General features: G+C 40.0%; 1 protein-coding gene across 8 annotated transcripts in view; it reads left to right on the forward strand.

Moving 5' to 3' along the window:
- LOC126281256 (rap guanine nucleotide exchange factor 2) overlaps window positions 1-14,961 on the forward strand; it is a 382,130-nt gene that overhangs the window by 311,321 nt on the left and 55,848 nt on the right. For all 8 annotated transcript variants that reach the window (XM_049980060.1, XM_049980078.1, XM_049980068.1 and 5 more), the window contains one exon: window positions 12,639-12,850. In XM_049980060.1, the coding sequence (XP_049836017.1) occupies window positions 12,639-12,850 (212 nt within the window). The remainder of the gene's footprint in view (window positions 1-12,638; window positions 12,851-14,961) is intronic.

Here is a 14,961-nt window from a genome sequence, read left to right on the forward strand (position 1 = left end):
TATTTATTTTTTACACGTCAAGTTCCATAGGACCAAATTGAGGAACAAATCTCCAAGGTCATGGAATGTGTCAGTACATGAAATTACAACATAAAAGTAATAACAGGTAAAAATAAATGTTCATGAACCTGAAAAAAGTCAATCCATAAGTTCAAGTAAATGCTATCAGCAATACAATAATAATCAGCTTAATTTTTCAAGGAACTCCTCGACAGAATAGAAATAGTGACCATGAGGAAACTCTTCCCTTTAGATATGAAAGTGCGTGGATTACTGTTATGATTTTTGAATTCGAGTGGTAGCTTATTGAAAATGGATGCAGCAGTATACTGCACACCTTTTTGCTCAAGAGTCAAGCAAGTCGGATCCAAATGCAGGTTTGATTTCTGTTGAGTACTGACTGAGTGAAAGCTGCTTATTCTTGGGAATAAACTAATATTGGTAACAAGAAACAACAATAAGGAATATACATAGTGAGAGGCCAATGTCAAAATACCCAGACTCGTGAACAGAGTTCGGCAAGTGGTTCGGGAACTCACACCACTTATTGCCCTAACAGCGGTTTCTGAGCCAAAAATATCCTTGTAGGATGGGAAGAGTTACCCCAAAATATAATACCATATGACATAAGCAAATGGAAAATAAGCAAAGGAGACTAATTTCGTGTTGAAGTATCACTCACTTCTGATACCGTTCGAATAGTAAAAATGGCAGTATTGAATCTTTGAACAAGATCCTGAACATGAGCTTTCCACAACAGCTTACTATCTATCTGAACACCTAGAAATTTGAATTGTTCAGTTTCACTAATCATATGCCCGTTCTGTGAAATTAAAACATCAGATTTTGTTGAATTGTTTGTTGTTGTTGTTGTTGTTGTGGTCTTCAGTTCTGAGACTGGTTTGATGCAGCTCTCTATGCTACTCTATCCTGTGCAAGCTTCTTCATCTCCCAGACTTACTGCAACCTACGTCATTTTGAATCTGCTTGGTGTATTCATCTCTTGGTCTCCCTCTACGATTTTTACCCTCCACGCTGTCCTCCAATACTAAATTGGTGATCCCTTGATGCCTCAGAACATGTCCTACCAACCGGTCCCTTCTTCTAGTCAAGTTGTGCCACAAACTTGTCTTCTCCCCAATCCTATTCAGTACTTCCTCATTAGTTACATGATCTACCCATCTAATCTTCAGCATTCTTCTGGAGCACCACATTTTGAAAGCTTCTATTCTCTTCTTGTCTAAACTATTTATCATCCACGTTTCACTTCCATACATGGCTCCACTCCATACAAATACTTTTGACACTTAAATCTATACTCGATGTTAACAAATTTCTCTTCTTCAGAAAGGCTTTCCTTGCCATTGCCAGTCTACATTTTATATCCTCTCTACTTCGACCATCACCATACAATTGTGTGTTAGAAACTGTAAAAACTGAGTCTTACTGTGATTTAATGTTACTTTATTTTCTGTGAGCCATTAAGTGAGGTCATGTACTGCACTATTTGAAACTGAGCCAATGTTGCACACAACAGCCTTTTCTACCAAGCTAGTATCATCAGCAAACATAAATATTTTAGAGTTACCCATAATACTAGAGGGCATATAATTTATATAAATAAGGAATAGGAGAGGCCCCAACACTGATCCCTGGGGCACCCCCACTTCGCAGTACCCCACTCAGATCCCACGTCACAGCTGTTATCGACATTGTTAATAATGACATTTTACTGCCTGTTGCTAATGTAAGAGGTGAACCAATTGTGAGCTACTCCCCGTGTTCCGTAATGGTCCAACTTCTGGAGCAATATTTTGTGACCAACACAATCAAACGCCTTAGTTGAATAAAAAATATGCCAAGCGTTCAAAACTTTTTGTTTAGCCCAGCCAGTACCTCACAGAGAAAAGAGAATATATCATTTTCAGTTGTTAAACGACTTCTAAAGTTCTAAAGCCGAACTGTACATTTGATAGCAAATCGTATGATATAAAATGATCAATTATCCTTACATAAACAGCCTTTTCATAACTTTAGCAAACACTGATGGCATAGAAATAGGTCTAAAATTATCTACATTATCCCTTTCTCCCTTTTTATAAAGCGGCTTTACTATTGAGTACTTTAATCGCTCAGGAAACTGACCATTCCTAAAGGAAAAATTACAAATATGGCTAAATACAGGGCTAACATTTGCAGCACAGTACTTCAATATTCTGCTAGACACTCCATCATAACCATGAGAGTTTTTGGTCTTCAGCGATTTAATTATTGACTCAATCTCCCTCTTGTCTGTGTCACAGAGGAGTATTTCGGACATCAGTCTCGGAAAGGCATTTGCCAAGAAAGTTATATGTTTCCCTGTAGAAACTAAATTTTTATTTAATTCAGCAGTAATACTCAGAAAATGATTGTTAAATACTGTACACGTATGTGACTTATCAGCAACAGAAATATTTTTACTATGAACTGACTTCATATCGTCGACCTTCTGGTGCTGAGCAGACGCTTCCTTCACAACTGACCTTATGGTTTTAATTTTATCCCGTGAATTAGCTATTCTATTTGTATACCACATACTCTTTGCCTTCACAATATTATTTTTAAGCATCTTATAATACTGTTTGTAATGGGCTACTGTAGCTTGATTGTGACTACTTCCAACATTTTGATTACCACTTTGTTCTACATGATATTCTTATCCCACTAGTCAGGCGCCCGGGCTGCCCATTACTGCTAGTACCCCATTTGGAATGTTCTAATGGAAAGAAACTCGCAAAGAGCATGAGAAATGTGTTAAGGAAAGCATTGTGTTTATCATCTATGTTATCGGCACTATAAACATCCTGCCACTCTTGTTCTTTGACCAGTTTTAAAAAACTCTCTGTTGCTATTGGATTAACTTTCCTACATAGTTTGTCATTAAATATGACATTGGTTTGACTACAAAAGCCTTTTAGTGTTAAAATTTGTGCATCATGGTCTGAAAGGCCATTTATGCCTTTACTGACAGAATGCCCATCTCATAATTAAGAATGAATAAAAATATTGTCTATGACTGTGCTACTGTTCCCTTGCACCCTAGTTGGAAAAAACACAGTTTGCATCAGATCATATGAATTTAAGAGATCTACCAACATCCTTTTTCTTGAACAATCATATACAAAATTAATATTGAAGTCACCACATATAACTAGTTTCTGGTACTTCCTCTAGCTTGAGCAGAAATGCTCTGAAGTCGGAGTTATGGGACCTATGAACAACAGAAATTAGAAGTTTAGTTTCACTAAATTCAACTAACGCTGCACAACATTCAAATATCTGTTCAGTGCAGTGCAGTATATGGACTCAAATGGAATACTGTTTTTTATGTACAGAGCCACCCCGCAAGGAACTCGTTGAGAAACAGCCAACTTATCTGTAGCCTGGTAAAGGAAGCCCCTGAATTGTCAAATTATTTAAGTGGTGCTCTGATACACCAATAATTTCAGAGTAAACATCTATAAGCAGTTCACTAACTTTATCTCTAATACCTCTAATATTTTGATGAGATATGCTAATTGCTTCTCTACTTGGAAACATTACATCCTCTGAAGGTGAGCCCCTAGTTAAAGGGACTTCCTTTAAGCAGGTATACGTATCAGCTGACTTCAATCTATAAAAGGTGCAGCTCTAACACCAACTACTACAGGAATTTTTCCTTGAGTGACACCACCACCCACCACCACCACCCACCACCACCACCACTACACTGTCACCTATAAGTTTAGCCAGCCTCCCCTTCCCATACCTATTGAGGTGCAGGCCATGCCTAGTGAAACCCGATCTACTGATAGACCCAACTGGCACCACTGAGATGTGACCCTGACCCATGCCCTCTGCCATCAGTGCTCTCCCCAGCCCCAAGTTAACGTGCCTAACAGCCGCATTAAGGTGAGGGCCGATCATGTTGCTGTAACAGTTGCACGAAATGCGCATTAGTGTCACCAGTTTGAATTGCTATCTTAACCAAGTCACCACCTAGGTCATATTCCCAGTCCCTATCGATACTGTTCCCTGCTCCACCCACTGTCACTACCTGATCCTCCTTTGTAAAATTCTTACATAACTCCCCTAACCTGAGCCAACCATGCACTAGGCTTCACAATGCTGGTGACCTGGTACTCACTCCCCAACCCATCCTGCAACTGCTGGCCCACACCTCTACTGTGGGAACTACCTAGCAACAGAACCTTCTTTCTGCTAGACTTTGCAACTAAGCTATGCCTCCTAATTGCTGAGGACTGCTGCAAGTCCCCTACATCTACAGCTACACTAGGCTCCTCTCCACTCAACTCTGACAGCTGGTCATATCCATTGCATGTATGCAAAGTAAAACTGTCTAAATACCTTGTCTTCCTCGCTGCCTTCTTGCCAACAGCCAGTTCCCATTCCCCACCACCCTTCACCCTCCTCAACCTATCTAGTTCCTCCTCTGTGCATTGTAACGGCACCTGATGGGCACCGATCTTACGCTCCTGCTTCTCTATGAACTTATTTCTACTACAGATTCTGCATTCCCAGGAGAGGATCTTACTAAAATGACCACAGGCTTACCCACTGCAACCCCCCCCCCCCCCCCCCAAAGAAAATACTTTGAACAAATCCCACACCGTAGTCCACTACTCACAAACCTACGACGGAGCCCACACTTCTCACTCATGGTAAAGTTTTACAGTTACTGAAAAAAACTATACATCTATGTTACCAAATTTCAGTTACACCAGTAGAACTATTTAAGAACTAACAATAATGGTCTTGAAATTCTCTGCCTACTAAGAAAGCAACTACTTGTATTAATACTACTGCACCACAGCTAATATCAATACCAACAAAACTTCACAAAATTATTAGCTAAAACCAAACAATTCAACGGCCACTGTAACACTAAGCAAAGTTAACACACGGAATGAAAATTTTACTGAAATATTTCACTAGAAACAATAATAAATGTCAGTTGAAAACTAAAGCACGAAATTTACTAAATGACTTCAATGCACAGAAAACTCTAAAAGAAGAAAAAAACAAAAGAAAAAGGTGAGTGAACAATTACAAAAGTTTATTAAGTCATTATTTCACCACAAACGGCATGCAACACAGCTGAAATCTATTAAATTTAATAACTGTATTACAGAGCACAAATAAGTTTGTCGGTACTTAGCTTTACAACCGCTACAGCTGCAGTGCACGCCACAAAATGTAAACACGCTACTGAGGCGCAGTGCTTGGATGAATGACGCAAGCACACTCACAAATAATAGACCACTCAAGTCAATAATACAGGAAGAAAGACTGAGATTAATGAAAATCCACTAATATGTTACTTTTACGGCAAATATTAACACAAATAAACTTTAAAATAAGTAAATGAAGTCTAAAATTTTGTAAAATATAAATGAGCAATTTCAACAGCAGTGCAGCACACGTGACATCACACCAAAGGTTTCTTGGCAGTGATAAATACTGAGAACAATGGTGCAAATAATCATTCACTAGATTATGTGCTAGAAGTTTCAGAAATTCGTTACGCCTGGTGCTAGCATCAGTATGATGAATGTAGTATATTATTTGTGTATTTATAGCTGCAATGCTCATCAAGCTATAAAATATCACCACAGGCCATCTATTGGTCTTTCTAATACTTACTGCTGAGCTCGCTGAAACCCAAACGGTATTGTTTCCACCTCTAAGTTCTTTGTTTGTGTAAACTCTGGGGAATTTCAGTTCAATTCTTCCTCAGAGTTCAACCAGAGTAGGATTATTCTGAATAAAATAATCAGCTAACTGTAAGACCTGTCTATGGTTATGTTGCACCCAATCCCTGAGAACATGTAAGATGTTTCAAACATCTATTGTTTTTTTGTTAATGGCTCCACAGGCTGTTTCCAGGTTGGTGGTGTAATGTATCCTAGCATGCAATACTTCTTAGCACATACTTATTTGGTTTGCAATGATTGTACTGCCTGAAGAATCAGTTACCCCTGAAAGAGTCTAGCTTTTCATCTATAGTGCAGTACTGTACAAGTGAATAAGCATTTTACCATTTTTCGCAAAGAAAGTAAATATTTCACATAAAGGGGCTAAATTATCCACCTTCTTTATTTCCTTTTGGTGTACCTATTGGTGAACCTGCAACAGTATAAGAGGAACCTAAATTGTTTTTTGGTTGTTACAAAACAATGTAACTAAATTCCATAAATTCCCATTTCATTGTAGACCCATATGTCTTTGATGTGTGTATGGTTATCTTTTCTTGCCAGATGTAAATACATTCCAGCTTTTATTTCAGTTCAGTCTGTCAGATGAGTATCCCTTTCCCAGAATAATGTCCCTGTACCTAAGATATCTTCATGTTAGTGTACTCAACAATGTTGGAAAGCAACTCATTGTTGAAGAAGCATTCCCAACATTCCATCGGTGTATTCGGATTCTTCATGCCTCTACTCACTCCTGGTAAAAGTATTGACTGTGTTTTGTCATCAAGTGTAAACATTTTTTGGTGGACACACTTTTGACCACGTAGAAGAGCTCTTCTGTAGGAAACATTCGTCAACATGACTGTTGGTATCACTAACACTGCAGTACAGTCCCCTCCTCGCTGAGTGTCAGTATTTTTGTCTCATGTTTCCACAGTTATTTTCTTCCACATCAGTGTAAAACACAAAAATCATAATGTGATTTATCGTCTCCCTCCAACAACCGAAATACAGTTTCCCTGTCATGCATATTTTCTAAATTGTAGAACCTCTTTGAGATCATATTGGATCTGAAGATAAATACCTACAGCAACAGCTACTACTAGCCAATATTAAAAACCTCCACCTGTTCAGATTCCGCCAATCCTTAGCCCTCACCAACATAGTCCTGCAAAACCATATCAACCACTGGACTCGGATTCAGGAGGACGATGGTTCAATCCCGCATCCAGCCATCCTGATTTAAGTTATCCGTGATTTCCCTCAATCACTCCAGGCTAATGCTGGAATGGTTCCTCTGAAAGGGCACAGCCGACTTCCTTCCACATCCTTCTCTAATCTGATGAGACCAATGAACTTGCTGTCTGGTCTCCTTCCCCAAACAACCCAACCCATATCAACCAAGCCCAATCCTCCTTGCAGTACCTTCTCTCCATCCGCAAAATTCTCCTGCTATGTAATCCCAAATTCCTGGAACCCATAACACACATTGAAACTCTTGACCTGCAGGAACTTGAGCAATATGCACAACACCACCCCAAAAAGCTCTCCATCCTGCTCACTTCCTACTTCCGCCTCAGAGTACCACTGTCCACCACTTCTACAAATACCTCCAAACCTCCCCCATGCCCCCTCCAAATCCCTCAACATACAAACTAACCTTACATCTGCAGAAAGAACCGCAGTCCACCATCTAAAACCTGATCCCGACCTTATAATCCTACCTACAGACAAAGGCTCCACCACCATTGTTTTGAACCGCAAGGATTACGTGGCAGAAGGACTCTGTCAGCTGTCAGATACTTCCACCTACAAACCGTGCCACAGTGATCACATTCCAGTAATCCAATGGGATCTTCAGTCACTACTCAAATCCTTAGGCCCATCCCAGAACCTCTCCCCAGAGTCTATCTCTCTACTTACCCCTACCACTCCCCGCACTCCCACTGCCTACATGCTTCCTAAAGTCCATAAACTCAGCCACCCAGGACGCGCCATTGTGGCTGGTTAATGTGCCCCCACTGAGAGAATCTCATCTCTCGTAGACCAACACCTTCAACCTATTACCTGGAACCTATCCTCCTATATAAAAGATACCAACCATTTCCTCAACTGACTCTCCACAGTTCCTGTCCCTTTACCACACGGTGCTCTGCTTATCACTGTTGATACCACTTCCCTGTACACTAACATTCCTAATGCCCATGGCCTTACTGCTATTGAACATTACCTTTCCAGACGCCGTATGAGTTCCAAACCAACCATCTCCCTAGTCTCCATGACCAACTATGTTCTCACCCACAATTACTTCTCCTTTGAAGGCATTACCTACAAACAAATCCACGGTATGGCTATGGGCACCCTCATGACACCATCCTATGCTAACCTGTTCATGGGCCATCCAGAGGAATCCTTCCTGAAAACCCAGAATCCTAAACCCCCTCACCTGATTCAGACTCATTGATGACATCTTTGCTATCTGGATTAAATGTGAGGACACCTTATTCACATTCCTCCAGAACCAGAACTACTTCTCCCCGCTTTGCTTCACCTGGTCCTACTCAACCCAACAAGCCACCTTCCTAGATGTTGACATCCACCTCAGAGATGGCTGCATCAGTGCCTCAGTCTATATCAAACCTACTAACCACCAGCAATACCTCCTTTTTGATAGCTGCCACCCATTCCATACCAAGAAGTCCCTTCCGTACAGCCTAGCTACCAATGGTCATCGCACCTGCAGTGACGAGCTGTCCCTCTCAAAATATACTGAGGGTCTGACTGAAGCCTTCACTGACTGTAATTATCCTCCCATCCTTGTACAAAAATAAAACTCCCGTGCCTTATCTGTCGAGTCTCCCACCATCTCCCAAAGTCCCACAGTCCGGCCACAGAGGAGCATTCCCCTCGTAACTAAGTACCATCCGGGACTGGAGTAACTGAATTACATTATCCGCCAGGGTTTCGATTACCTATCGTCGTGCCCTGAAATGAGAAATGTCCTGCCCACCCCTCCTACTGTGGTATTGTGCTGTCCACTGAACCTACACAGTATACTTGTCCATCCTTACACAACTTCTGCTCCCAATCCCTTACCTCATGGCTCATACCCCTGTAACAGATCTAGATGTAAGACATCCTCCTACCACCACCTACTCCAGTCTGGTCACTAAAATCACCTATCCCATCAAAGGCAGGGCTACCTGTGAAACCAGTCATGTGATTTACAAGCTAAGCTGAAACCACTGTGCTGCATTCTACGTGAGCATGACAACCAACAAGCTGTCTGTCCACACGAATGGCCACTGACAAACTGTGGCCAAAAAACAAGTGGACCACCCTGTTGCTGAACACACTGCCAAACATGATATCCCTCATCTCAGTGACTGCTTCACGGCCTGTGCCATACCGATCCTTCCCAACAACACCAGCCTTTCTGAATTGCGCAGGTGGGAACTTTCCCTGCAATACATCGTACGTTCCCATAACCCTCCTGGCCTCAACCTACCTTAGTCAGTGTCCTCACCCATCTAGCCCCCTCTCTGTTCCCATTCCAGCACTACACAGCCGTCATTTCACTGCCACGCCCAGTCTTTTAATTTCTTTTTATTTCTCTCCTTTCCGCTACTTACCCCTTCCCCCCTCTGCAACTTCTCTCCTGCCCTCCATCTATACTGCGACACTTCACTGTCTGACACTCCCACTGTACTATCCCGTGCGTGCGTGCACGTGGTTTTGTGTGTGTGTGTGTGTGTGTGTGTGTGTGTGTGTGTGTGTGTGTGTGTGTGTATGCGGGCGCGTTTGTGTGTCTACTGCTGACAAAGGCCTTAATGGCCTGAAGCTATAATTGTGTGAATCTTTTTGTTGTGCCTATCATGACTCAGCATCTCTGCTATATGATGAGCAGCAACTTTCTTCTCTGGTATTGTTACATTCCATCCTGGATTTTCCATTGTTTGATGCAATATTAAAAACTGCTAGTTTAAATAAAATAATAAAATATTTACCTGTAGTAAACGCAAAGATCACTTGGTGTCCACTAGGCTCCAGTGATGCAGCCTCAGAAACAACCTCTTCTCTCCAACACTATATTGCAAATAATGTGGTGTTGACGAGCGAAATATGTTTGCATTTAGAACTAAACTGGGAAATGGATGGCACCACAAGTCTTCCAGTATACCCATGGACCAATAGTGAATAAATAGTGTGCCTAGCATGTGTGAGACTTCGTGTGACTAGTCCAGGGTAAGACTAAGTGACAGAATAAACTTTCTTGTCCTTCTTGATATAATTTTCCCTTATTGTATAAGCACAGGTAATTTGTTCAAATAAAAGAAGGAAAAAAGAGTGTAAAGTTATATCATTCAGAATGTCCAATGATTTCGTCAGTAGTTAAACATAGGTAATATAAAAACAGGCAACCTAATACTAACTTTTCTGCAGAAAGTAAATTTTGCTGGGGCCGTAAACAGAAGATAATTGTAGTTGCCTGGAGTATTTACTGGAAGTGATCATTGAGCTGCTTCTCAACATAACACCGGAACTGTGACACTTCTGTACTCTTGTCTCAAGAGTCTGTGATATGGGACTGAAACAGTACAAAACAGTCCCACACGTTTTGTCTGGTTGAAATGTCGACTGGACAGGAATTTGATCAGTTGTAAGAAAGGATTTAAATTTGTGAGAGCAAGAGTGTAGTATTACTGGATTAATGGCTGAATGGCATTAGTCTGTAATCGAGATTGGATCTTCTTACGGCTCTCTCTCTCTCTCTCTCTCTCTCTCTCTCTCTCTCTCTCTCTCTCTCTCCCTCTCTCCCTCTCCCCCCCTCCCCCCCCCCCTCGTGCACACACACACACACACACACACACACACACACACACACACACACACACACACACACAGTTCTACTGCACTCGTCATGGTAGATATTTTAGTGATCTGTAGAAAATTGCCTGCAGCATCAGTGCACTGTCAGCATGATACTGACGTCTGGCCCACACACTACACTGACAGAGCACATAATTTCGATTGGTGCTTTGTTCTGTAAGCATGAAAGCATTGTTACTATTTTAACCTTACAGATGGTGCAAGAAGGAATCAGAAATGCTAGTGTTGAGTATTTGGCCAATTTTAAAGTCAGTTTGATTCAGAGGACAAATCGATTTAGGCAAACTGCAGTGTAAACATGCAAATGTTCATGAAAAGCCAAAGTATGCAGTATAGACTCCTATTGTTGGCAGCAAGACAAAATTTGCTGCCTGCTCACCACTCCCCTCCCCACACTGGTAATATTTCTCACTAAGCCCATGCCATTTTTCACACCCAAGCCTTCTGTAGTGCTTTGCTTGAGCAACAGTGAAATGCGGATGGCTATATCTTTTAGGCTACTGGTCGTATGTATCATCAGCAGCTAATACATGAATAAAAGATTGCAGTCATGACTTGGAGCAATTCTTGAATTATCATTCATCCTACAATTAAGTGCCGCCTGTTGGTACTATCTCCACCATGGATTTGTCTGCTATGATTTAGTCTTGTGTTAACAGTGGCAATTAATTTAATGTGATTTGTTTTGTTTGTTACCCATTTAATTCTGGATTAATTTTCTTTCTCATTTCATCTGAATGTCGTCGTCTTATTCTAAAGCTAATTAAAAGTTGGTAACATATTCTCCCAATATTCTAATGTGTGAACAACTATCAAATTCTCATTTGCATCGCACTTCATGAATCACTAGTTTCTCATTACCAAATAAAAGATCGACGTAGGTTGAGAATCATGTAATGGTTTTTGAAGGACAAGATCTTCATCATTGAATGTTGGCTTCACTTAAAAAGCACCATAAATGCATGTATCCATACGTGTATGAGAACTTCTGTTGCAAACCTATTCAAATACAACACAAGTTTGAGAGTTGATAGTATTTAATGCTATTTCCTCCTATGTTTCAAAAACTGTCAATTTTTTAAGCAGAGCATTAAATTGTTGTAGTGCTTAGTTCGTAGTTTGTGACATATCCACCCATTGCACTAATGCTGCGAGTCAAATGTCACATGATTGATTAGACGGAATTGATACTTTATTGAGTGCTTCTGCGTTTCAGAAACCCTAGAACCTATTTGAACGAAGTTATTCTTTGCTAAGCTCTACACATTGCAATTCATTAAAATAAATTTGTACAAAGCCTCATAGCGAAAGCTTCACTGTAAATGTAAGAGGACCTCTATATAAAGGTATTAAGTAGTGTTAAAATGTGTGTCTCAGCTTCAGTAGTTTAATCTGTGAATATAAGACGACCTTGTATTTTTCGAATAACGAATTTAGGATAAAACCTCAACTCATAATCGGGTAAATACGGCATTACTGTGACGCCTTGCATTACTCACAAGTGCAGTCACATTTTGCAGTGAATGGCGATCTTTCGTCACTGTGGGTACTTACGTTTTGGGTAGTTTGAAGGTAAGGGTATTGCCTTTAAAAGGCAATGTTCTTTCTGTATTGGAGTCCCGTTGAAGCACATAGCATTGCTCTACCAGGACGTTCCAACCAAATCCTGTCTTCAGAGTTCAGAAAGATCGAAGAGAGGATCCAGACCATGAATATAAAACAAATACCTAGATCACTACTGTTAAGTTCCACAGCAAGCTTGAAAATGGCACACATGTCTGTGGCTGTTCAACTTAACTGAATTAAAAAATTACAGAAGCTAGAGAGGTAACTGCCTTTTAAATTTTGTGAATCTGTTTGATGTGGTTAAGTTGTTACAGTTTCAGAAGCAGCTAGGCATTTGCTGCTGCTGATACAATAGTTTTACAATTTTTCATTTGTTTCTGATACTATTTTTCATTTGTTGTTGATAGTGGTACTGTTTATGCATTTATCCCATGTTGCTTTTCCTAGGACAATGCAAGGAGTGCAAGAATTTCAACTCAATGTTTGCCATCATATCTGGTTTGGGCCATGTGGCAGTATCACGATTAAGGATAACATGGGAAAAATTACCAACAAAATATCAACGACTATTCAGTGATTTGCAAGACCTGATGGATCCTTCACGTAACATGAGTAAATACCGGCAGCTCATCAGCAGTGAGCAATCTCAGCCACCTATCGTAAGTTTCCCACTTAGAAAAAAGTCATGTTGAATATCCGTCTTGACTTCAGTGGTGGTTAATGTCTATTGTGACGTTTGGATGTTTTAATAAGTTCAGATAATTTTATTTGTGAAGTTACTTGCCTTAATTTATCTGTTAGACCATAGTGTTACAATATGTTTAAGCTTCTTTATGTTACGAAAGTCTGTTATGGAAATAGTGCATGTTTTTTATTATAGAAATAGATTTTTTTTTTATTTTTATTTTTATTTTTTTTTATTTTTTTTAAGAAAACCTACAAGTCCTGCTGTGTGTTTCAATCCTTTTCTCTCCCAAACATAAATCACAGTTTTTTCCCTTTACACCTACATCCACCACTGTTCAGATAATATTTGTCATGAATACAAGGAAGACATTACAAGAGTGGTCCATTTCAGAATTCTAATCTGCCAAGAAGTTTCATAATTTTGAATAATTTTTGGTAGTAACTTCTGCTTTCAGGTTCTGATGCATATGTTTCTGAATCCTTAAATATCCGTATTTCCAGTTACAAAGGTTTGCAGTTATTTTCTCACTTATGTATTGGATTTGTTTATGTTCACTTGGCATGGTCCAGGTGCCTCTTTTTCAAGCCCCTGCTACACAATCACTGCTTTGTATTTTGTGTCTCCAAAAAGTTTGTGAATGTTTTTCCTGATGTTTTGGCATAAGTGCTGCCTTGTGGACCCTTCTGGTATCCTAGTGTAGTGTCAACACAATTTTTTACCCTAGTGTTCATATTCCTGCTGCTGGTGCAATCATAGGTAATATCTAATTTAACTTCACTTTTTGTTGTGCCTATCTGCAACTCAGCATCTCCACTACTTGGTGAGTGGCAACTTTCCTTCTCATAATATTGTTACATTCCATTCTGGATTTTCCATTGTTTGATTTTAACTTCACTTTGTGATGTGTATCACGAAATTGATGCATATGAGTACTGTATTTTTGGCCCACTATTGTTTTAATATGTTTATTTTTCTCTCGGTGATTTGATTCTAGTTATTGTCCTTTTATTCTTTTATTTTATTTATTTAATAAGGTGCTAATGAGTACAACTGCCAACTGATGTTAGTCTGCTGTGTATTCTAGACTGACTGGTGTTACAATTGTCATGTGGACCAAAGATGTTCCAAGGACAAGCTCCACAATGCTGTTCAGACATTTCCCCTCCCTTAACCCCCCCCCCCCCCTCCACGACCCACCCAACAAAAACATTTTTTTCCTGTTGCATTGGAAGAAGTTTGTAAGAAAGGAACACAAGCCTGCTAATTAGCTCCATTCTGTGTAACTCAGATGAAAAAATATATGACTATATTACCAAAAAAAGGACGACATTAATGATGGTGATGAGAAAGAAATGATGATTACATTTTCTTTAAAGTTAACTTTCTGTTCTAAAAAACAATCATTGATGAGAAACAACAGTGTGTGTGTGTGTGTGTGTGTGTGTGTGTGTGTGTGTGTGTGTGTGTGTGTGTTAGAGAGAGAGAGAGAGAGAGAGAGAGAGAGAGAGAGAGAGAGAGACTGTGGTGTTGTGGACTTCAGCTTCTCAACATCTTTGACCCACACAGCAGGCACAACAGTGGCCAGTCAACAATACACAGTGCCAGTGGATGAAACCCAGTCTCCTGCAGTGCTCACTCAGCCCCCCCCTTTCCCCCGCCCTCTGAAAGAAAGGAAGGACTATAATCAGAATTAGATCATTGTGAAAGAAAAGAAATAAACATATTAAAATAATATTGCAGCAAAAACGTAGTATGTGCCGACCTTACAGTACATAGCAGTGTAGTTAAATTGGATGTTATCTGCCAGCAATGGGATTAGGAATTCTCGTGTCAGTTGTGACAGTAAAGTCTGTTAGTGTTATAGCGTTTAAAGACAATTCAGTTTTTGTTTTTGTATGGAAAGGGGGGGTGGAAGTGATCGCCAGGAGAACGATGATCAGGAAAAAACATTTTCCCCTGTAGAAAAAGCAAAAAATGTTGATTTTAACTTATAAGAAGCAGAAGCAGACACTGAATTATGTTACTGTGTGTGTTGTTGTCAATAATTTTTTAATAAAATATGTGTACTCAGAAATAAGCTAA

Source organism: Schistocerca gregaria, chromosome 1 (assembly GCF_023897955.1).
Source record: "Schistocerca gregaria isolate iqSchGreg1 chromosome 1, iqSchGreg1.2, whole genome shotgun sequence".
In the NCBI taxonomy this organism is placed as follows: domain Eukaryota; kingdom Metazoa; phylum Arthropoda; class Insecta; order Orthoptera; family Acrididae; genus Schistocerca; species Schistocerca gregaria.